Source organism: Symphodus melops (genome assembly GCF_947650265.1).
Source record: "Symphodus melops genome assembly, chromosome: 10".
Classification (NCBI taxonomy): Eukaryota; Metazoa; Chordata; class Actinopteri; order Labriformes; family Labridae; genus Symphodus; species Symphodus melops.
This window is the reverse complement of record NC_136700.1, coordinates 25,322,642-25,348,271: the sequence shown is the minus strand read 5'-3', so window position 1 is coordinate 25,348,271 and position 25,630 is coordinate 25,322,642. Positions and strand designations below refer to the sequence as shown.

Genomic DNA, 25,630 nt, shown 5'->3' with positions numbered 1-25,630 from the left:
AGGCGGTCCGTGTTCTGCATCACCTCATGACGGTCGCTGTGATGCCATGAATTATTTATCCCAGGCAGGCTTTACATCTCCTCACACAGATTTTCCCACCCTGTTGACATGAGGCGTGTGCAAGGCAGGCAAACAAGTCAGGCAAAGAGCTTGTTGAGTGTCGCGTTAAACCACATTAGAGCCTCGACTTCTTATACCTGTTACAATTCAACACTCTTTACCCTGAAAAGCTGCTAAAAGGAATTTCAACTGCAGCGAGATAAAGCCACATCAGCAAACAACTTAAAGATCCCGAATCCTCCTCGTGTTCACCGTTCACTTGTGGAGAAGCTTTGCAGGATTCACAGCTTTAATCTTCTCCTTATTGATCTGGTACTGGTGTCAGTAACCCCCCCCCCTCTCCTCTGATTGGCCAGCTCTCTGGAAGCCTTACGGGGAGCCGAACGCTGCAGGGCTGCGAGTGGAGGGCTGCTGGGAGAAAGAGAGTCTGTGTACGAGGTTTCACCGGCTCACGTAGAGGCGTGAAGCCGGTTGGTTTCCATCGAGGAATCACGGTGTGATTTTCAAAACAAGCTGTGTAGCGCCCTCTGCAGACTCATCCTGGGATTACTCCAACATACGTTAACCTCATGATCGGAAACGTTGCCCTGGTTTAGTTTGGGCATCCAGCTTTGTGAGTTTTAAAAAGGCCAGCTGTAAAGGGTTCACAGAAGCACCGTTTGGTTGAGTTGTTTATGTGGCGATGTTGGGATATGATGTGTGACATCCTGTCAGGGTCGATGCACGCCGCTTAGCTTGATGAGCGACGTGCATCGACTGAATCTGTGGAATTAAAACAATAAGCCATCGTTGCTGTTTGGCAGGTTTTAAAGCTCGGTGGTGTTTGTGTGAGCTCGTGGCTGCGAGGCCACCGAGATATTTTCAGACTCTGACTAACAGCATTCCTATGTGCGGACCATAAAGCTGACACCCTCCTCTTCTTTGATTGATCATTATGTTTGTGTGATGACGCGATAAATCCGCTCTCTGCATCTCTCGCTTGTTCTTCGCTCCTCGCCCTCGCCTCTTTATCTCGCCTTTTTGTAGATGAGAAGGACGCTCTCCTGCCATTGATTTATTCTCCTCATCCTCAGCCGTCCCTCAACTCCCCGTCACCGGCTGCATCTTCAACCTCGAGCGGAGTTTGTTGAAGCCACTCATCAGACCGCAGTGCATCCCTCTCTTTGAACGTGTTTGTGTTTGCAGAAGAATTAAACATGAATTAAAAAATCAGGAGCTCAAACACCGGACACTTTGCACAAACACGCGCCGTCTCTGCCAGGACCAACAATCTATAATGAGACATCTGATTCACTGCCCCCTCACCTGTGTGCACGCTCGCAAACAAAACACACACGCTCGCAACCAGATGGCCGTCCAAATATACGAACATGTGCGTAAGCGAGCTTGCAGCACGGCGGCTACATTTACTCATCAGTCAGGGGGCGGAGTCATTCTCACAGGCACGTTTTCACACACATACACGCGCTGCCCAAAGTGTCCCGGTCTGACGTTACATATGAGCAACCAGATCGAGTGTGACAAAGCATTCACACCTACACACACACACACACACACACACACACACACACGTGTGACACACATGATTGCATTCACAGTTTCTTGATGTAGGCAGCGAAACGAGGCAGTGTTTGTGTCGCAGCAATATGCGACGGTCACACGTCTCTCCGAGCCAACGAGGACAGAGCTGCGATGTGGGACGCTTTCAGTGTCTGTTAGAGCTTCACACAACATGGACGTCATCACCTAATTTTGCATAATTCACAATAAGTGTGTAAATCTTAATGGATGAGAAACAACGTCGTGGAAGAGACAAAAAGGCAACACTTCAAGGTGAAGTGTTGCCTTCACTTCTCCAAATGAAAAGTTGCTAGATTTGTCGCTAGTAGCTTTGGACAAAAAAAAAGTCAAAGGCGCCAGATTTAGCGAGAAAGTTGGCCAGACCTGAGCGCTCCGAGACCGAGAGCATAACTATCGTCTCCGGCTCTTTCACCTCCAGACGCGTCAGAGAAGGAAGGAAATGATGTTTACGGGCAGTTTGTGAATGTTTAAAAAAGAAAATCAGGAAGTTGCAGTTTTTGCATAAACAGCTCTGAGTTTGAATCACGTGAAAACTGTCATTTCCTCTCCTAGTTTTCCTTTCAGACCATGCAGCAGATTAGAGAATCAAAGCGAATAAAAATCAGGTGGCTCGGGTGTTTTTGGCGCTGTTCCCCGCGTGGCCGTCTGCTTGTGTGTCACGGAGGCTCCCGGCATGTGCCAGAGCGGCTGATTTGGTTCTGGGCTTGGCTCGGTGTAGCTGCTGTGGGTGGGTAGTTGGCACCAACGCGGCGCTCCTGACTCGGGATTGTCGAAAAAACCCTCCATTTTAATCCGGATTACGCTCATCATTTCTCTCTGGCGGCGCGCACGCGTTTTCTGCATTCCCTTTGAATTGACTCCGCCCCCTCCCTACTGCCCACACGCTCGCTCTCCCACTTCCTCCTGCTGCTCTTTCTCCTGCCCACCATACACACACACACACACACACACACACACCTCCCTCCACTCCATCACAACCCTACCCCAAAAAACCCAGTGCTCCACGTCTGTTGCCATGGTGACCACTCATGTCACTTCTCCTCCTTCCCGCCATTGATCTGCAGTGAGCGATCACTCGTGGATGATTTTAGAAAGTCTATTTTTAATCTGTGTGCAGCTATTTACGTCTTCCTCGCGTACAGAGCGCTCGAGCGTGTCGTGGACTCAGTCAGTTTTGATTTGATTTTTTTTTTTTTTTTTTTATAAATTACTAAATAAAAAATCATCCTCTTATTATTAGCCGAGCGTTGTCATGTGCGTGCGAATGTGTGTTATTCTTAATTTCATCCCCCAGCCAGCTAATCAGTTCACATTCATCAACACACCACTTAAATACCTTTGTGTGTGTGTGTGTGTGTGTGTGTGTGTGTGTGTGTGTGTGTGTGTGTGAGAGAGAGAGATAAAGGCAGAGGTGCTGAGAGATGGGTAGACATGAGAACAGTATTGTAAAATGCTATTATTAGATTTCCATTTCGGCAGCTTACGGACTCAGGATTACACCGAGGCTGAAGCATCATAGAGTTCTGTCAGCTGACACACCCGCCGGTGTCTTACTCCACGCCGCGGCGTCTACAACTCGTTCAAAATGCCGCAGCCAGATTTCTCTGCAGATGTAACAAAGGGATCACACATCTTAGCATCCCTACACACATCCAGGGTACCTCAAACCGAACCAGTGCTGCCCTCAGTGTTGTATTCGCCAACATGGCCGCTAATGTTCGCCGAATATCGAACGCATGATTTTACAAAGTGGAACACAGCGGTGCAGCTTCACAGCAGCAGCGTTTGAGCTTCCCACCCTGAGAGAGAAAAATGTCTACCGTGTAACGAAGGTGAATAAAACCAGCAGCTTTATTTCTTTTGTGTTGATCGCTCCTCGTGTTCGTACGCAAAGCCCCGGTGGTTCAAGCAGCCGCTTCTTCACCTGTGGGATGGAAACGCACGCCGGCGACAGTAAAACCGACAACACGGGACGGTTTGATATAAATTCATCTTGGTGCACTCCTGAGAGAACGAAACCAACACCCGATAACTCATGTCAGACACAATCGGCTTTGTGACGTCACGGACAGCTGGAAGTGTGTGTGTGTGTGTGTGTGTGTGTGTGTGTGTGTGTGTGTGTGTGTGTGCTTGCCTCTGATTAAAATGTGTGTGTGTGTACAGATGTGCAAGTCTGTCCTCTGAGAGTTTATTCTCCGTTTCTGTGTACACACTAACACCCAGTGTGTATTTTCTATACAAACATTAAGTGTGTGTGTGTGTGTGTGTGTGTGTGTGTGTGTGTGTGTGCGTGTGAGATAGCAGGTTGGAGGCAATGCAGATAAAGGTCTGTCAACAGGGGAGAGTGCAGCCCCCTCACTCCTTCTGTCACTGGCCTGAAGCACCGGAACATCCCTTCAGGGTGTGTGTGTGTGTGTGTGTGTGTGTGTGTGTGTGTGTTTTCTGAGGTCTCCTGTTCCAGGCTTGAGAGGCAGCTTGGTTCCCTGGCGACCCGCCGTGAACTAGGAGCTATTGATAAACCTTGGCGAAGGAACGCACAGACTGACGGAGAGAGATTATGACAAGTGTCCGCCCGTATCTGATGTGAACGTTTTAGATTTGTCGGGAGTTTCCGCCGCGCTGGATTTGAGTTCCCACCACCTGGTAGCCTTCAGACACAAAACACAGACGGAACGTGAAAACATTCAGGCGGGGTGGCGGGGGGGGGGGAAAGGTCGAGAGAGGGACTGAGAACAGACTTTAACAAACCACTGATCTTCTCTGCAGCTCTTTACTCGCTCCTCATAAACAAGCCGCCGTTTGTTTTGGCTTCGGGGCTTTTTTCATATTTCAGGATTCGACTCGAAGGACAAAATGCTCCACGCTATTATAAAGCACGTTTTTTAATCCCGTAAAGACGATCTTTACGTTTGTGTCATCTCTACAGATTTGGGATAAAAATGTGCACGCTCCCTCTCTGCCTGTTTCCTGACACCTGTGTAACCCACTTGGAAAAGTCACATTAACAAGAAATTGAATAAATAGAGAATACATTGTTAAAATGCATAAATAGGTTAATTATTAAGAAAAAGTTACACATATCTCATTCAGTTAAACTATTTACAAACTGAAACGCATAAATAACAATCCTTAAAAAAGGTAGATGCATGTTTAATTCATTCAGAGTGTGTTAAAACAGTCAAACCGTTTAATTAAGAAAGTTAAATAAAGTTATGGCTGTGAAAAAATAATAGACGCTGTCTCTTTAAGAGATACGCTGCTCTCTGTGTGTGGAGCGCGTGCAAGACAGACGCACGAGTGAGAGAAGGAGAGAGAGAAGCTAGCGAAAGGCTAAAGAGAAAACAGTGAGAAAAATACAGTGAAAGAAGTTTATTTAAGCTGAAAATCGACACCTACATGGTGATTGATAAAACGAATGTTGTGACTGAGTTTAGTGCAACAGTTTTTGATTTTGTTTACTTGGAAAGTGTTTGAGAAAATTAGCTTTTCTACCGCTGTGTGAGACGACACGCGACGCGGGACACAAGATGGCGAGCCAAACCCAAGGACATCGTTTCTAGAAGCAAGACATCACTTTCATCGTTCCAGTGGGAGAATTCGCTGCTATGGTTGGACTGCTGGTGAACTCGCTGCCAGAGCGGTAGGAGTGTTGGACCCTTTTTGTTTTTGAATTGAGCTGAATTTAAGAAGCTGACTTGAACTGAATCGAATTCGAGAAGATAACTCTGAACTGAAATTGAGGTTTACATTTATACTGTTTGTTCATGATTGTCACTTGTGAACGTAGTGTAATTGTGATTATTTCATTTTCATGTGTCTTTAATCTGTGAAGAGGGAAGACAAGAAACTTAAAATAGGTAAAAACTTAAAACCTAAGAAACAAAGGAAATATTTACAGACCGGTCTGATCACAAAATAGGAAACCTAAAAAAGGGAACTAAAGTGACTTACCTTTACATTTTATTTTACCTGCAGGAGTGTTTCCATACATTTAAACAGTTATACTGTTCTGTCTTAATTCTGTGTTAACTTCAGTAAAGTGCCGGCTTTTGTTTAAAGTATATGGTCTCTGGTGTTATTTTTATTTTGTTACCCCACTCGAACAGAGCCTAGAACTGGTCCAGTAGCTAAACTTAGACACTCATTTGACACAAGTGCTACAAATTGGCGAGCCAGCCAGGAGTGGCCAAAACAGATGTAAAGTTATTAACCAGAGACCAGATAAATACTAAATATTGATTCAAAATGGAGATAATTAAAGCGACAGGCGTTAAGATTCCAAACTCACTCTTAGTTAGCGGCATAACAGACACAGAAGCTGATGAAGAACTTTATGATTTTCTCAAACAGTACGGCTCTGTTGAGAGACAGATCCCAGTTGACTTACCTGACAAAGATAAAGGCCCACAGATTATTGTAGAGTACACATATGGCACAGCTGTACAAGCCCTTTCACCCTTACTGCCATATGAGCTTGATAGCAAAACTCAAGCAAAGCTCACTTACCACATCCAGGCCTTAACAAATGTTTACATTCCTACAGTTAGCCAATCAGCGACAGAAGTGTATCTCAAAGAGTTAAAGGAGATAGCAAAACTGACTGGCAAAGACTTTTCAGACGTGCTAAAAGGAGAGCTATCTCGCATTGGTGAGACTGTCGACCAAGGAGGAGAAACAGAAACAGGTTTGGATGAAGCACAAGGATATGCCTTTGAGGCTGCAGCACAAGGAAGTCCTCAGCCCAGTGTTCCTCAACCGCAACATTCTCAAATCCTTGAACCTGATACTGCACCATTCAAACCACCTCCCAACGAAAAGATACAACCCATCCTGAGCATGACCGACCTTTACCCATCTGATCTTCAGAAAGTTGTTGTTGAACATATAGTCAAACGTGAAGATGGCATATCACAAGCTCATACTTCAGTGAGACTCAGACCTTTCTCTGGACGCACCCCCCGTCCAAACCATGAAGTAGATTATGAGACATGGCGTTCAAATGCAGATTTCCTACTAAGTGACGCAAACCAATCAGATTTGCTCAAGTCACGAAAAATACTTGAAAGTCTTATGTCACCTGCTGTCGACATTGTGAAGCATTTGACTCCTCACTCATCTCCATCAAAGTACTTAAACATTCTAGACTCTGCTTTCGGCACAGTCGAAGACGGAGACGACCTCTATGCCAAGTTTCTTAACACACTGCAAAACTATGGCGAGAAATCCTCAGCATATCTTCAGCGCCTACAAGTCATGCTAAACACCACTCTCAGGAGAGGTGGTGTAAATGTAACTGATCTGAACAGCCAGCTTCTGAAACAATTTTGCAGGGGCTGCTGGGATAATACCTTAATATCTGAATTAAAGCTAGAACAAAGGAGGCAAAACCCACCTACCTTTGCAGAACTCCTCCTACTACTTCGAACAGTAGAAGATAAACGTAACTCCAAAGAGCATCGTATGAAGCAGCATTTTGGTGTCTCAAGACAGAAGGTGTCTTCACACTTCCAAAGTGCCTGTGGTGAATGTGCTGAAAAGTGTGACACAACACCACAAACCCATGGTGACTCTAAATCTGAAATGAAAGACTTGAAAAGGCAAATAGCTAGTTTGCAAACCCAGCTCTCCCGAATCACACAAAAAGACAGCAAGGCACATTCAAAGAAAGCACCTTTCCAGACTGCCACAACCAAGTTCTCAGCTGACAGCGCTAACACACAACAGCCACGATCTAGCAAAAGTAATGTGAGCGACGACAAGCCAAGACCTTGGTACTGCTTCAGGTGTGGTGAAGATGGACACATAAAGCCTCAATGTGAATCTGAACCAAACCCATCACTTGTGGCCTCAAAAAGAAAAATGCTGAAGGAGAAACAGTCAATATGGGAGATGAGAAACAATCCTACAAAATCTCCCCATTTAAACTAAAATCAGCCCTTGTTGAGGGACAGATGGGGGCTGATATACAGGAGACATGTCCCAAAAAGAGACTACGAGCTTCACTTGCATGCTCACACTCAAGACAAAAGATAATGACGTTACCAAAGGGGCTCATTGGAGCTAAGACCACTGCACAAGTGACAATTGCAGAAAAGGACTGTAACTGCTTGTTAGACACAGGGTCCCAAGTGACAACAATTCCAAAGTCATTCTACAAGCAAAACTTATCACACCTATCCATTAGACCTATTAAAGACTTGCTAGAAGTAGAAGCAGCCAATGGCCAAGATGTCCCTTACTTAGGTTATGTTGAGGTAACCATCACATTCCCAAAGAGTATCCTCGGCATTGATATTGAGGTGCCCACTTTAGCCTTGATAGTACCTGATATGCGCTCAACCTTGTCATCGGTCCTCATAGGCACTAACACCTTAGACATCCTCTATGAGCAGTACACCGACGCAAACCCTCAGAACTCTGACTCATTGCCCTATGGCTACATGGTTGTTCTCAAGACTCTTGAGATGAGACACAGACAAAAAACTGACCCCAGCCTTGGTGTTGTGAGACTCTCCGGTCAAGACCCAGAGATCATTGGCCCTGGCCAGACCAAAGTTGTGGATGGATCGGTCAACTGCAGAACACCAAACACTGGAAAGTGGGTCATAGTTGAACATCCGAAAACCTCTCCCCTACCAGGTGGCTTAATAGTTACGAATGGTCTAACAAGCCTACCATCCAAGCTACATCGCTGCATACCAATTATCCTCAAGAACGAGTCAGACCATGATATCACCATCTCTCCCAAGTGTGTTATAGCTGAAGTAAATGCCATTCAAAGTGTCCAGCCCATTACAACTGACAAGTCAGACACTTCAACAAAGTCTGAACCAAAGTCACAGATTCAATTTGACTTTACGAACTCTCCAATACCCAATGAATGGAAACAACGTGTCACTGAAAAGCTCAACTCCATGCCAGATGTGTTCGCACAGCATGACCTCGACTTTGGGCGCACTGAAAAAATAAAACACCACATAAAACTCAGTGATGAGACACCATTCAAGCACAAAGCGAGGCCGATACATCCACAAGACATCGAAGCTGTACGAAAACATCTACAGGAACTACTTGATGCAGAAATCATCCGTGAGTCAGAGTCTCCTTTCTCCTCACCGATAGTTGTCGTCAGGAAAAAGAATGGGGATGTCAGACTCTGTGTGGACTACAGAAAGCTTAACCTTCAAACAGTAAAAGACTCCTATGCCTTACCAAACTTGGAGGAGTGTTTCTCAGTGCTGAATGGATCCAAGTGGTTTTCCGTCCTTGATCTCAAATCAGGCTTCTACCAAATCGAGATGGAGGAGTCAGACAAACAAAAAACTGGATTTGTCTGCCCTCTAGGTTTCTTTGAGTTTAACAGGATGCCACAGGGAATCACAAATGCTCCCAGCACCTTCCAAAGGCTTATGGAGCGTTGCATTGGTGAACTAAACCTGAAACAGGCTCTTGTCTTTATCGATGACCTCATTGTCTTTTCTCAAACGCTGGAGGAACATGAAGAGCGATTGCTCAATGTACTAAACAGATTGAGGGAATACGGACTGAAATTGTCCCCTGATAAGTGTAAGTTCTTTCAGTCATCAGTTAAGTATCTAGGGCACATTGTATCTGAGAAAGGCATTGAGACTGACCCCGAAAAGATAGCCTCACTTAAAACTTGGCCAAAACCAACCACTTTAAAGGAACTTAGAACCTTCCTGGGATTCTGCGGCTATTACCGCCGATTCATTCAAGACTACTCAAAGGTTGTGAAACCTCTCAATGCACTCACTGCTGGGTATCCGCCACTGCGGAAGAACAACAGTCACAAGGTGGACAAAGAGAAGTATCTCAACCCCAAAGACATTTTCGGTGATAGGTGGACAGCTGAATGCCAAGTTGCATTTGAGACTGTCATTGAAAAGTTGACGACAGCTCCAGTTCTGGGGTTCGCTGATCCCAAACTACAATATGTTTTACATACAGACGCAAGCACTGTTGGATTAGGTGCTGCCCTGTATCAAGATCAGCAAGGACACAGACGGGTCATAGCTTACGCAAGCCGTGGCTTATCACAGTGTGAAGCCAGGTATCCGGCTCACAAATTAGAGTTCCTTGCCCTTAAGTGGGCAGTAACTGAGAAGTTCCAAGACTATTTGTATGGTAGTCCCTTCCTTGTTGTTACTGACAGCAACCCGTTAACCTATATCCTTACTTCTGCCAGACTCGACGCGACAAGCTACCGATGGCTTTCTGCTTTGTCAACATTTGACTTTCAACTGCAATACAGAGCAGGGAAACTAAACCAAGACGCTGATGGACTATCCAGAAGACCACATAGTGGTTTGATTAATGACTTAACATCACAAAAAGAGATGGAGAGGATAAGTAAGTTTGCTGAAAAACACTTGTCTAAACCTGACGACTCAAATCTGATAACAGAGAACACAGTCAAAGCCATTTGTGAGAAACACTTAGTCCATTACTCTTTCGATGATGAATCTACAAAGGCATTACCTGAGACTGTATTGATCATGTCACTTGCTCATCATCCAAAAGCCATACCAGCTAGCTTTAGAGATGAAGAACAGCTCGGTGGATCATCCATCATACCTCAATTCACAGCAGCTGAGTTGACAGAGAAACAAAGAGCCGATAACATCATCCGACAAGTCATCTACCAGATGGAGTCTGGAGAAAAACCTCCACTAAGTGTGAGAAAGGAGCTCCCAGAGCTTGGTCTGCTCTTAAGAGAATGGAACAGGCTAGAACTATTGGATGGCGTACTATACAGAAAGCGACAAGAAAGTGCACAGACAACTTACCAACTTGTGCTCCCAGAGGAGTTGAGGCCTTTAGTCTTAAAGAGCTTACATGATGACATTGGGCACATGGGCTTGGAGCGTACTCTAGATTTGGTAAGAACACGGTTCTATTGGCCCAAAATGTCAGCTGATGTTGAAAAGAGAGTAAAGACCTGTAGTCGCTGCATACGTCGTAAATCCTTACCTGAGAGAGCTGCACCACTTGTTAACATCGCAGTTACTAGACCACTTGAGCTAGTGTGCATGGATTTCCTTTCGATTGAACCAGATTCAAGTAACACCAAAGACATTTTGGTCATTACAGATCACTTTACAAAGTATGCAGTAGCAGTCCCTACTCGAAACCAAAAAGCTCTAACTGTAGCTAAGTGCTTATGGGATAACTTTCTAGTTCACTATGGTATCCCTGAAAGGCTTCATAGTGACCAAGGCCCAGACTTTGAGTCCCGAACGATAAAAGAACTGTGTGAGCTCATAGGTACCCAGAAAATCAGAACCACACCCTACCACCCGAGAGGGAATCCTGTAGAGCGTTTCAATAGGACCCTACTCAACATGCTGGGAACCCTTGACAATCAGAAAAAGAGTCACTGGCGTGATCATGTAAAGCCATTAGTACACGCCTACAACTGTACTAAGAACGAAGTGACAGGTTTTTCCCCCTATGAGTTGATGTTCGGGCGACAGCCAAGGTTACCGGTTGACCTAGCTTTCGGTTTGCCAGTTCATCACCAACCAGTGTCACATTCTCAGTACTATCAGAACTTGAAATCTCATCTTGAGACGAGCTATCGAGTTGCTTCAGAGAATGCAAAAAAGGTCGCAGATCGCAATAAAGCAAGATTTGATAAACATGTTGTTGAGTCTACTCTGAGAAAAGATGACAGAGTCTTAGTCAGAAATGTCCGCTTAAGAGGGAAACATAAGTTAGCTGACAAGTGGGAGTCAGATGTATATGTTGTCCTGAGACAGTGTGGGGACATTCCAGTATATGTTGTGAAACCTGAGGCTGGAGAAGGTCCACAGAGAACTCTTCATCGTGACCTTTTGCTTCCATGCGGATACCTACCTATGGATCCTGTTGAAACTGAAAATGACACACCAAAGACTCCAAAACGGCCAAGAACTCGACAGCATCCAGAAGTTGACACTTCAGAAGTGGATGACAATGAATCCCGATGTGATCCTGAAGAATATGATCATTTCAATGATAAGAACTTAACAGTTGAAACTCTAGGATTCACTTATCCTACTGAAACTGTGGAGAACGTTTCAGAAGACATTGAACCTTCTCAAAACTTGACTTCTATTGAACAAGATCCTTCAGGTGCAGCTGAGACTTTCCCTGAAGATACTTGTGACTTAAACTCACCTGATCTTGGAGGTCCAAACTTATCAGATTCTGGAGACATCAATCAACTTGATCTTGGAGAAATCAACATACCTGATCATGCAGATGACAACTTACCTGATCCAATAGAGGACAGTCTGCCTGTTGGAAAAGACCTTCAACCTCTACCTGGAGAAAATCTGAACACAGTTTGTTCTCCTACACAGAACCTTGCAGAAACGAATGACAGTGAAGAGGGTGCAGACCGAAATGAAGCTCTAAGAAAATCCATTAGAGACCGACAAGCACCAAAACGACTGACTTACCCTGAGCTAGGTAATCCACTGGTTACAATAGTTCAATCTTTATTTCAAGGATTGAGTGAAGCATTTACAGACGCATTTGTAGAACGTAGCTTCCAACAACCCAATGCAGTTTTTACAGTGTAGCCTTTAAGGTAATGCACAGGGACGTGCATTAGGTAAAGTGGGGAGGATGTAACCCACTTGGAAAAGTCACATTAACAAGAAATTGAATAAATAGAGAATACATTGTTAAAATGCATAAATAGGTTAATTATTAAGAAAAAGTTACACATATCTCATTCAGTTAAACTATTTACAAACTGAAACGCATAAATAACAATCCTTAAAAAAGGTAGATGCATGTTTAATTCATTCAGAGTGTGTTAAAACAGTCAAACCGTTTAATTAAGAAAGTTAAATAAAGTTATGGCTGTGAAAAAATAATAGACGCTGTCTCTTTAAGAGATACGCTGCTCTCTGTGTGTGGAGCGCGTGCAAGACAGACGCACGAGTGAGAGAAGGAGAGAGAGAAGCTAGCGAAAGGCTAAAGAGAAAACAGTGAGAAAAATACAGTGAAAGAAGTTTATTTAAGCTGAAAATCGACACCTACATGGTGATTGATAAAACGAATGTTGTGACTGAGTTTAGTGCAACAGTTTTTGATTTTGTTTACTTGGAAAGTGTTTGAGAAAATTAGCTTTTCTACCGCTGTGTGAGACGACACGCGACGCGGGACACAAGATGGCGAGCCAAACCCAAGGACATCGTTTCTAGAAGCAAGACATCACTTTCATCGTTCCAGTGGGAGAATTCGCTGCTATGGTTGGACTGCTGGTGAACTCGCTGCCAGAGCGGTAGGAGTGTTGGACCCTTTTTGTTTTTGAATTGAGCTGAATTTAAGAAGCTGACTTGAACTGAATCGAATTCGAGAAGATAACTCTGAACTGAAATTGAGGTTTACATTTATACTGTTTGTTCATGATTGTCACTTGTGAACGTAGTGTAATTGTGATTATTTCATTTTCATGTGTCTTTAATCTGTGAAGAGGGAAGACAAGAAACTTAAAATAGGTAAAAACTTAAAACCTAAGAAACAAAGGAAATATTTACAGACCGGTCTGATCACAAAATAGGAAACCTAAAAAAGGGAACTAAAGTGACTTACCTTTACATTTTATTTTACCTGCAGGAGTGTTTCCATACATTTAAACAGTTATACTGTTCTGTCTTAATTCTGTGTTAACTTCAGTAAAGTGCCGGCTTTTGTTTAAAGTATATGGTCTCTGGTGTTATTTTTATTTTGTTACCCCACTCGAACAGAGCCTAGAACTGGTCCAGTAGCTAAACTTAGACACTCATTTGACACAAGTGCTACACCTGTGTTTGAATTGTTCATGTAAATAACAGGTTATATAGGTGTGACAAACAGCCTGGGAAGTGAAGTATGATTCAAATGTATATTTTATATTGACATTTATTATTGATCTCAGCACATGCTTTCTCACCCTTTCCTGTATAGAATTTTTCCTTGTGATGTTTATTGAACCAAAAAAAAAGAAAAAAAGTTGATAATAAATAGTTCATCGACCTGAAGGGAGAGAAGTTTGTGAGGCTCTCAAGACAAAAGAGCTGAGTGCAGCTAAAAACATGATAATGTCAGATTCCTGAATCTTTAAAGACAAAAAACTGACCCCCGTTTACCACTCTGGGGTGCTCACTGTGTGTGTGTGTGTGTGTGTGTGTGTGTGTGTGTGTGTGTGTGTGAGAGAAGCGTGTCTCTGAAGTCAGCAAATCCGAGTTGCCTGTCTGACAGGTCATCTCCCCTGAAGTTGGATTTCAGACTTTGAGAACCTTCAGATGTTAAAATCCAACATGGCCGCTTAACGTTTGTTTCAGCTTTTTCCTCTTTTTGTGAGATTAATCCAAACACACCGGTGGTGTTGTGACAGTTCTATCTGTGCAGATGTTGTCGTGTTATTTTGAGGGACTTTCACGTAGTGTGTGTCGGTATGAGCTACAGAAACTCGGAACAAAAAAACACCGTTAACTCAGGTGTGATGAGACTCTGAATTTGGAAAATCCACTTTTAGCTTTTTAGCTCCAAAGATGTGTAATAAGGTACAACATCCTGAGCGCTCTTCGTTGTCTTATTCCTGCTCTTTTGTTTGTTTTGATCTCGACGCCGTCTTCAATGAGGGAAACCTAAATGATTTTTTTTTAATGAGATTCTCAGCTCCGAGTTGCGCCGAACCTTAACGTAGACGTTTAGCGAAGGCAGCGTGGTGAGGAACAGTCTGCTTGAAGTCGGGCTGGAGGAGCTGGCCGTCACCTTGACAACGTCAGCACATGTTTGAGAGGGGCTTCAGAGTTAAAGGGCTCTACAGCCTGACGTCCTGCTGTGAGGAAGGAGGAGCTGAGCGGCTCGTATGTCAGAGAAGTGGTGGGTGAATTCAAAGTAGAATGAGAGCTGCTGCAGGAGTGGACGTGCAGAAAGGAAGGGCGGAGCTTGACGGCAGGTATTGATGCGGGCTAAAGGGGACGCTCTGAAGGGATTAGCAGGTCAGCCGTAACATCAGACTTGTTTACTTCAGAGTCAAGAGGGGATGACGGACCTCTAAGCCTGCAGAGACAGAGCTGCTCTTTTCATGATCATCTCCAGTCGACACCATCAAAAACTCTAAATATGGATTATATATATATCCATCTTTTGGCTCGTTTTGTGCCCTACTTAAAAAAAAACAAAAAAACCACATCCTTTCTTATTGGAGTCTTTTGGCCAACAGGGGAGAAGAAACTCTCGTTTGCGAGCCTCAGAGGAGGCCATGATGTTCTGTTTTTCCTCGTTAATAACCGTCTAAGAAACGTTTGCACAACTTGGACTCCCTCGCTGGCGGTGTCGCTTGTTTCTACAAACTTTTCTGTTTGCATGAAGTAAATCTGCTTGAAGCTCTCTGAAGCACTGAAGCTAGCGTCGACCCCGCTGCAACAAATCTTCCCCCCCCCTCCTCCTCAGCAGAAACCTCCGCGCTCGTCTTACCTCCTCTCTATACGACTCTCCCTCTCTTCATCTCCCTTCGTTTTTCTGCCCCTCGCCTGTTGCCGTGGTAACTAGCAAAAGGGAAGTTGAGCGGAGGGTGAGATCGAAGGGAGGGAGGAGGGATGAGAGGAGGAGAGGCGGGAAAAAGAAGGGGGGGGGGGTTGTTTGGGGTTTCTGGGTAAAGGAACCACAGATGCTCTTCTCTTCTTCCATCTCTCCTTCTTTTATCTCTTCTTCAAATTTCTCCAAAAAAACCCAACCTACTCTCCTTTTTGATCCTGTGGGCCAATTATTTCCTGTTTTTGCTCCTCTTCCTAATTATCCTCCTTCATTTTCTCCTGGTCTATTCTCATCCTCCGACATCTCTACCATTCGCAATTTCTACATTTTGTGTTTTACTCTGTTTTTACTTTTGACCAAGTTTATCCACAATAAAAATAAAATAAAAATAACAATACCAAAAACAACAAGGGTTTTAATTTTTCTCCTGCTTTGCCTCAACTTCTATTTTTATGCAGCTCATCATCCTCTCTCATTGGAAGAGACCAACATTAAACATAAAGGGAGATCACAGATGCTGCTCCAGCACTCTGAATACAGCTGTGTGAGTGCGCGTGTGTGAACACACACACACATGTGCATGCGTGTGCATCATGAATGGAAGAGATGGGGGGGGGGGGGGGGGGGGGGTCAGATGCAGGAACTGTGATTATTGTTCACACTTAATTTTTGAAAATGAACCGAGAGCTTTGAGAACAACAGACGCCCCCTCAGAGCAACAAATCCTGCGTCGCATAATCAGCAAGAGGAGAAGATAAAAGCGGCGGGTCGAGGACGCACAATAGCTGCAGGAGAGGAGGCGTTTTGGAGTTCTGCTGGCTTTACGTTGGATGCATAATTACCACCACTTGTGTGAAAACACAGTCGACATATTAGTGAAAGGGAACAACAAACAGTGTCTGCTGCGAGCGAGTGTGTGGAGATACGTGTGAATACAACAGACGCCGCATCATGTCAATATTATTACAACAGTCATCTGTTCTTTGTTCTGAGTGTTCATGGAGATAAAGTCACGTTAAAGCGGAGCCATGTGTGACCACACTGAGCACAGGCATGTGCACGCTCACCTGCGCGGAGGACTGAAGGCTAGCAATGCTAACGTTAGCCACGCTCGTCGCTCAGCAGGCCTGTTTGACGCTGTTTACAAACGACCAAATTCAACCCACAATGCACTGCTTTCTGGTTCACCTCGGACCTCTGTTTTTGGTTCTTTCTTGTGCAACCGAGCACAACTTACCCTCAAACCAAACTATCCAGCAAAGTTGACTTTAAAAAGTCCAAACGGTTTAGGTATGAACAGAGATGCTCCTTAAGTCAGGAGGTAAGTCCTCCAATCATGATCGTGTGAGATCGCTTATTCAAGAGTAAAACAGCAAAAATACCTGATTTGTTAATACACCACATCACATCAGCTATGTTTCCACCATGGCAAATAAATGTATTTAAAATGCAAATGACAGGAGACGGTGCTGGACGCAGGAAAGTGATTCTGCAGAATGAGGAGCGCGTTTCCTCCAGAGGATGCAGCGAGAGTGAAGAGCGTGCGTTGGGTGATATCATTTTTAATGGTAAACCAGCAGAGTGTTCACAGAGAAAGGAAGCCCTGCTTAGAAAACTACAGACACAATCTGGAGATTATTCATGAGTGAGGGGATAAAAAAAAAAAAAAAAAAGGTCCCGAGCGCCCTGGGAGTGCAAATGACAGTAAAAAAAAAGAAGAAAGTGCAGAGAAGAGAAAAACAGGTGGGGGTTGCTGTTTGGCATATAATCTATTGGCATTAACAACATGAAAAAAAAAAAACCTAATGCAAGAATCCTCCCTCGGCCCAGCCACAGATTACAGCAGTGGGTTTGCGTGTGGAAGCTATTATATAATTCATTCTCTGTGATGAGATTTTCCTGCGTTGCTGGTTTTCCTACTATCCCCCCCCCCCCATCTCGAGCACTCTGTCCCAGAACTGGCAGGTTTCTCTTTTAATTTAAGGAGATGTCCGAGGCACACTGGGTTTTTTTGGGGGGGTTTTTTTGTCCGGTGACTTTATAATCTTTTTATCCCTGTCTGGAACTAATTCATCTTCAATAGTGACTTGACGTTTTCTCTCGGTACTCGCTCAGTCTGAGATTGTCTCCCTCCTCACTGTCTGGATGGTGTTTTGTTGCATGTATACGAGTGCGAGCGTGCATGTGTGTGTGGCCGTTCAGAATACAATGTCTGTGCGCACACGTGTGTGCACGTTTAGTACAATACTCCCTCACGAGGGTATTGTGAATTCTCTGCTCACTAATCCTCTTAATGGAGTCAGTGCAAGGGCAAACACAATTTTCCTTTTTCTTCCTCATTTATATTTTGTTTATTTTCCTCTCTCTGCACACGTAGCCTCATCACAGGTGGGAGGATTGGAGAAAAGAGAAAAAGCATTTTATTTCTCAATTTGAAGGTCATCAGCGCTGACCTGCAGTTTTGATGAGCGGTACATGTGAGCCACACGCTGTCAGACTCTGGAAAGGATTACCGCTGCCCTCTGACTCCGCACAAGACTGGCAAAGCTGCGACGCGATTGGTAGATTACCCTTCACACAGCCAAATGCCATCTAATGATTATCTGGCAACATCTAAAGTGCAGTGAAAAAGCCCTCCCTCCCTCCCCCCACTTCCGGATTCTCTGCTCAGTCACAATGGTGTCCAGATAAGCACGCTGACTTTGATAAATCTCTGCTGAACGTCCAATAATTGTCTTTAAAAAACTGCGAGTTGGCCTCGGGTTGTCCTGATTTCGTCTCGTAAAAAGCCAGAAACTGTCTTAAATGATCCCTGTAGGTGCGCCCGGGTTCAAGTCTTACCTGTGGGGCTCATTCAACACTCTCTCCTGAAGTCTTACTCTGTCCTCTGTCCCATCAAATAAAAGCAACAAGCCCCAAAACACATCTTAGTGGGTGACAGATCTTCACTGTAAACGACAAATGCAAACATTATGTTGTAAAGTTACTGATTGGTGACGCGTTTCCGGTCTTAGACATCCTGGGCTGCCTTTGACTCACGTTATAATATAAGTTGCACCTGCTCAATGCATCTTTTCAAAACAGGAGAGAGGCGCAGGAATAATGCAGGAATGTGCTTACACACCACCTCCCAAAAGTGGCATCGGAAATATCTGCAAGTACGAGAGCATTTGATGTTTTTTTTTTTTAAATATGAAGGGTTGAAAAGATAATTTCTTCAGTTAAAATGATCACGAGTCGCCACAGCGCAGATAGAATTTGGGTATGGAAAGTTTGGTGCTAAAACACCCCAATAGATTAATTCAAAATGTCACCTTTCAAGGGTGCTGCGATGACCCCTGATGAGGACCTCAAGCTGCGTGTGAAGCGTGTAAACAGGGCGAGGAGGAAGTGAGCTTGTTATCTCTTAAAGTGGGATTTTGAGGTCCAGCGTTTCTCCTGCCTCTCTCTAGTAAATAGTTTGCACTCCATAAACGAGTGGCGTCTTCTCGCTTGCCATGACGCTGGCTTCACTCACACCCGAGGCCCGCAGAGAGCTAACGCTCCTTTTCAGACACCAACGTGTAAACGTAGTTTGTCATTTGAGGGAAAACACTCGCTGTGTGTTTGCTATGAAGATTTATCTTTACATTTAAACACCCGGCGCTGTGCTCTTCCTGCAGCCGGCTGCGCTGCCTGTCAGCTCCGCCTCCAAAGCCGTTTTTTATACATCAGCTTGTATTGACTTGTGTGCAGAAAACCCCCATAAATCCATGATTAATGTAATGAGGTTAGGTTTTGACGGCCAACTGTAAGGATGTGTGCTCTGCGTTCGTATCGAGTAATGACAGAGATTTATCATTTATGAGATTATCATTCATATAAATGTTGGTGATTAGTGGGAGTTGATCTTACGGTATGCAGGAGTCGCTCTGAACTCCGTCACATCAGTGTGGCTGCGATGCGAAGCAGCAATCAATCAACAGATTAACAGCAAAGTCCAGGCCTGCGTGTGCAGCCTGGATCCAGACTTTGTTTAGTCACTCGGAGCGAGACAAGCGAAGGAACGCACGACGCAAAAAAAGGCTGACTAAAGTGCTCGCTCGGTCTCAGATCTTAAAAATAAATGAGACATGAATAAAGTAAGAAAAGAACAAAGGGAGAGATGTCTGCGTGGAAGGAAACAGGAGTGTGCAGAAATGTTCTGTCAGCCTAAGAATAGACGCACGTTAGCATGCACACGCTCGGTGAATTGAAGTGGAGCTAATTTCAGCAGAAAAATAACCTCACCGTATCTCTCGCCGCAGCCCGAGCAGACGCGGCACCGAATCTGCAAAAATAATGTTCAACTCACTCTCACCTGTTGTTGCCATGGCAGCGAAGGATGGGAGAGAGAAGCCGCAGCCTGTTGTTTGTAATGACGACAGCACACAGAGAAAGAGAGAGAGAGAGAGAGAGAGAGAGAGAGGGCGAGCGTGTGTGTGTGTGTGTGTGTGTGGTTGGATGTGTCAAAACTCATCACAACTGCAACTTAAGTGACTGTACGGTTGCCGTGGTAACTGGGACTAATGACGCAGAAGACACCAAAATTGGAGCAGATGTGCCGGCCTCACGTGTTTTTACCTTCACGAACACACACACACACACACACACACTCTCACACACACGTGCGCACACACAGAGTTGAATCACTGATAACAGGCCGAGAGTGATGACCATCCACGCTCCACTCATAACCCATCGTCTCCTGGCGTGTTTACTTGCGGCTGAGCGACGAGGATTGGAGCAACTCTTCTTCTCTGGTTCTTATCGGTAGAAACGCTGACTGAACGCTAACACAATGCTCCCCTCTCCATCATCAGTACAGTTTATTTTCTCCCGCTCTCTGCCCGCCTCTCACTTCTATTTTCTGATGAAAATCCCTTCAGAGGCGCCCTGCTGTGATTTCAATTTCAAATCCGTCCTCTCAGCCTCAACTCTGGCTTGATTGGTATCCTTTATTAGATTTTTCTCGTGTTCCTCCCAGCTCCCTTGCACCCGCATACCTCTGTTTTTGTACTGCTGGGATGTAATACTGTGTCACAAACATTACTGACACCTGTTTGGACGCCAGAAAAACAAAAACAGAAGACAAAGGCCAGTCAAAGGTTTTAAAACACGGGATGTCGAAAAGTATGGAGTGGATACTGCTCCCTGGAGGAGTCGGCTAGAATCGCACGGGGAGCGTTCTGCACGTACCAGCTAGTTTCGACCCCTCCTCCTCCTCCTCCTCCTCCTCCTCCTTCTTCGAATAAGGAATCGTATCCAAGCTCCTCCATAGGTTTCCCAGACTTACAACGTGAAAGGTGAACCTGAGGACAATATGGGATCTGTGGCTGCGCTGGGTTCGATCCCCAGCTCCTGCAGCCCCGTGTCTGTTGTGTCTCACCAAAAGACACAACAGACACGGCGGCCTGTGGGTGTGTGTGAATAGTGAGTGTGTGGTTTTGACCTACGGAGTCAAAGTAGGAGAACTTTTCTCATATCTGTTGGCCAACCATTGAAAAGCAGTTATCAGCTGTGATAGCGTGCTTTCATTTGTTGAATTCATCAGGATTGAAGCCATCCCATAATATTATATCCTATGAGGTGTGATGGCTCCGTTAGGCTCTGCTTGTCTTTTTGCAAACTGACATTTATTATACTCCTGGTCCCTGAAATTTATGATCTTTTATGATCTCTTTTCAAAGCTCCCGTTTGCCGTTAATTTGTCTCTCCTGCTGCCTGTCTCTGTCCTCTCACACTCAATCTGAAGGAGCTCCTCTGGGAAGGATATCTGAGGACATCTAATTCTTCCTGACGCAGTAAATCACTCTGCATTTCCGACCATTAACCCCGTTTATCTCTCTCTTTGTCTCCTGCAGGATCCTCCTCACAGTCGTGGTGATCTTCCGTATCCTGATCGTGGCCATCGTCGGGGAGACGGTGTACGAGGACGAGCAGACCATGTTCATCTGCAACACTCTCCAGCCGGGCTGCAACCAGGCCTGCTACGACAAAGCCTTCCCCATTTCACACATCCGCTACTGGGTCTTCCAGATCATACTGGTGTGCACGCCCAGCCTCTGCTTCATCACCTACTCCGTCCACCAGTCGGCCAAGCAGAAAGACCGTCGCTACTCTTTTCTCTACCCCATCATGGAGAGGGACTACGGGGGACGGGACGGGGCGCGAAAGCTTCGCAACATTAATGGGATACTTGTTCAACACGGCGGCGACGGCGGAGGAGGGAAGGAAGAACCCGACTGCCTGGAGGTGAAGGAGATCCCAAACGCCCCACGTGGCCTCACTCACGGAAAGAGCTCGAAGGTGCGCCGGCAAGAAGGGATCTCCCGTTTTTACATCATCCAGGTGGTGTTCAGGAACGCACTGGAGATCGGGTTCCTGGCGGGTCAGTACTTCCTTTATGGCTTTAGCGTGCCCGGGATCTTCGAATGTGACCGCTACCCGTGTCTGAAAGAGGTGGAGTGCTACGTGTCTCGTCCCACGGAAAAAACGGTGTTCCTCGTCTTCATGTTCGCAGTGAGCGGTATCTGCGTCGTCCTCAACCTGGCTGAGCTCAACCACCTGGGCTGGCGCAAGATCAAGGCCGCCATCAGGGGCGTCCAGGCCCGCAGGAAGTCCATCTGTGAGATCAGGAAGAAGGACATGGCACATCTCTCCCAGCCTCCCAATCTGGGACGCACACAGTCCAGCGAATCGGCCTACGTCTGATGAAGAGAAGAAAAAGAGGAGGAGTGGGACGAGGATGTGAATTAATTATGATTTTAATTTAATAAAGACGATGGCGAGGTTGAACGAGAGGACCTCTCCTCTGCGCTCAAGAACGAAACAGAATTTAAAGACCAAACCTCTGGCTCCAGGACTTGATGAGTCATTAAAGACAAAGAGGATTAAAGAGGACCAAACGCTCTGCAGTCTGCAGATCGACACGATGAACACTTTATGGTCTCACAGGGAGAACATCCAACTGCCATTTTATACGTTTTTCTTTCTTGGACTAGTTGCCCCCTCCCCTGCCCCTCGTTTTCTTGTGGAGTGAGGAAGTGACCCCTCGAGGGGCTGGAGAGGAACGGACTAGAGAAGAGGACAAAGACGGGAGGGAGAAGAGAGGCTGTTCTGTATTCTTCGGGGATATTGGAAGATGATGGCGGTGTTTGATGCATCCCCATGGTGCTTTTCTTCTGGATTGTGTCAGCCTCAATAAAAAAAAAAAAAAAAAAGGAAAAGACAGGAGAGGAAATGGGATGGGGAGGATGAGCAGCAACATCATTAAAAGAGGAACGGAAGAACTGTCAAAGCAGTGATGGAGGAAAAGGAAGGTGAGCTTGTGAGAGTTAAGGCGACGGTTGGAGACGTCTCGCTCTGCAGAAAAACAAATGACAGAACCAAGGATGCTTTTTTTCTTTGCTTCCTCTCAACGCCAGAGACTCTGTGTTGACCGAAGCCAGGAGAGAGAGAGAGAGAGAGAGAGAGCTGCGTCTGATCAGTGTCATCCTCGCCTCTGGTGAAACATCGTCACAAGCCAAAACCCCGAGGAAAAGACGGACGATGTTTATGTTTTGTCTCCTGGCAAAAGATTATTTAACACAAACAAGAGCGAGCGAGCGCCATAAACACTTCTTCCATTTCCACACTCCCATCTCGCTCCCTCCCTCCTGTCTCCTTCCTGTCTCGCTTCCTCCCATCTCGCTCCCTCCTGTCTCCTTCCTGTCCCGCTCCCTCCTGTCTCCTTCCTGTCTCTCTTCCTCCCATCTTGCTCCCTCCTGTTTCCCTCCCTCCTGTCTCGCTTCCTGTCTCGCTTCCTCCTGTCTCGCTCCCTCCTGTCTCCTTCCTGTCTCCTTCCTGTCCCGCTCCCTCCTGTCTCCTTCCTGTCTCTCTTCCTCCCATCTTGCTCCCTCCTGTTTCCCTCCCTCCTGTCTCGCTTCCTGTCTCGCTTCCTCCGATCTCGCTCCCTCCTGTCTCCTTCCTATCTCCTTCCTGTCTCTCTCCCTCCTCTCTCCCTCCTCTCTCCTTCCCTCCTCTCTCCCTCCTCTCTCCTTCCCTCCTCTCTCCCTCCTCTCTCCTTCCCGTCTCGCTCCCTCCTCTCTCCCTCCTCTCTCCTTCCTGTCTCACTCCCTCCTCTCTCCTTCCCGTCTCGCTCCCTCCTCTCTCCCTCCTCTCTCCTTCCCGTCTCGCTCCCTCCTCTCTCCCTCCTCTCTCCTTCCTGTCTCGCTCCCTCCTCTCTCCCTCCTCTCTCCTTCCCGTCTCGCTCCCTCCTCTCTCCCTCCTCTCTCCTTCCTGTCTCGCTCTCTCTGCTCTCCCCGGTTGGCAGCTACATAGACCCCAGAGGCTTCACGTGACAGTGATGACCGTCGCTGCTCTCTTTCTGTGAAAACTTTGGAGAGGACCAAACAAACTAACGGACGACGAGAGAGCAAACGTCCGTCTCTCCTGAAGCACAAACCAAACTTCCCTGGGCGCAGCGTTCCGACGCGCCGAGAGACGAAGGAGAGAAGGACAAAAGATCACTTTATTACTTTTATAAAATATATCACCATGAGTTACGTTTTATTTTTTTGAGAACGCGATGGTGCCATCCTTAAGATATTTAATTATTGTCCAGAAGTTATATAGAGTATACCATAAATATTTATCCATTTAGAATATATCCAGATAGATTTTATTTAACTCTGCGGCGGGTTGGTCCAGACGTCGTGTTGCTGTTTTATTTTTTGTTTGTATGTATAAACTGTCTCCTTTCATTTTGGATTAGTTTGATGCACATCTCACTGAGGGGACTGAAGTCATGGTGGACGGGACGGGCGCAGCGCAGTGAGGCTGTGCAGCTGATTCTTTCATCTGCAGCTTTTAAAGGACATATTTATTGCAACTGTTACTCTTCTTTCTTTTCCTGTTTTCCACAGAGAGCCTTGGTTTTCTTCGAAATTAGCTGCACAGCTTCAAGCCGCTGAGGCCTGCGAGCCACGAGGAGAAAAAAAAAAAAAAAAAAAAGGCATGTTTACACAACGTGATGTTTCTTGAATGATCGAGCTGTTTAAACGATGAGTAGTTACTCTAAAGGGAAAGCTGTGTTCTTAAATCGAGGTGATTTTTAATTTTGCATTTCTTCCCTGACCGGATTTCAACATGCATGCCTTGTAAAGAGTGAAGAGTGACCCGAAAGAAAACGGAAAAAGATGACGGAGGGTGTTGCACCTTGATTAATGCGGACAAGCGGGAGAGTGGCGGACTGAAGGGACTCGTGTTGGGATCACACATCTGACAAATGCATCATTTAAAACAGGGGCATGTCGCGCTGCAGGCCAGTGAAACCAGACATTTCAGTGGATACGTCTGTCTTGAATTATTCAGCACACACACACACACACACACACACACACACACTGGACCTGCGTGGTGTTGTCCTGTTCCTCTGTGAGGACTCTGCAGACTGTGAAAAACAGACATAAGCACAAACTCGGCTCAAGCTCGACTGTTGTCTGTTCGTTGCAGCTGCTGGCGATCACTCGCCTGTTCTACAGTCGCACTGACGATGCTGAAATCGCACCGCCCTGCGTTTATTTTTGGTGGTTCCGATTATTTTTTTTTGTTTTTATTTTTTGCAGTGGACAGAGTCCGAAATCAGGGAGAGAGAGAGAGAGATAGTCGGGAACAACATGCAGAGAAATGGGAACATATCGGGCTTGAACCTTGAACCACCTCTGTACACGGGTTACGCATCATCCACTAGGCCACCGGTCGCCCCTCAAGTTGAAAAAAATAAAAAAGTCAACTTTTCAGAAAGGCTTCTCGAGCGCTCTTTTCCGAATTTACGTTAATCGGCTTCGCTCTGTGCCTGCCGGTAAAAAGTGAGCAGTGTTGGTCATACAGCGGCCGTTGTCATAGAAACTTGAGATGGACACAGAGCCTAAAGCACTAAAGCTACCCTCTCTCTCTCTTAGCGTGTGTACGACACACACGTGTGTCCCACCTTGCAGCCTCAGAGCACGTTTTAACTTCAACGCAGCGTTAACCGTCTGAAATCAAAACTTTTCATTTATTTTCCGATTTTCTTAAACTTGCCTTATATTAGCTTAGCTTTGTGATTTCCTTCATTTCCCACAATGCCTTTGGAAAACTCCTCAGTCCTAATAGTAAGGGTGCGTTGAAAGGAAACGTACAGAAGGAATCCTGTAAGTCAACAAGACGACTGGACTTGAAAATGCACCGCCAGCGTTTTGAGGAAATCACTTTGGCTCTGCGTTCGATTAAAAATGTTCCCCTCCTATTTATTTCACAGTTTTTAAAGAGGTGAAATATGTAGCTGCTTTGGCAATATCTAGACATGACGTGGCGTTATATAATAGTTTGTGTGGAGGATAAAGACGCTCTGCAGAGACAGATCCATCAAACTCTCGCTCACTCCTTTGACTGCAGCCTCCATAATCTC

General features: G+C 45.6%; 1 protein-coding gene across 1 annotated transcript in view; it reads left to right on the top strand.

Moving 5' to 3' along the window:
* gjd1b (gap junction protein delta 1b) overlaps positions 1–24,836 on the top strand; it is a 33,210-nt gene extending 8,374 nt beyond the window's left edge. Inside the window, exon 2 of the mRNA XM_079353737.1 lies at positions 21,063–24,836. Coding sequence (XP_079209863.1) covers positions 21,063–21,912 — 850 coding nt within the window. The 3' untranslated portion in view covers positions 21,913–24,836. The remainder of the gene's footprint in view (positions 1–21,062) is intronic.
* Positions 24,837–25,630: the final 794 nt, after the last annotated feature.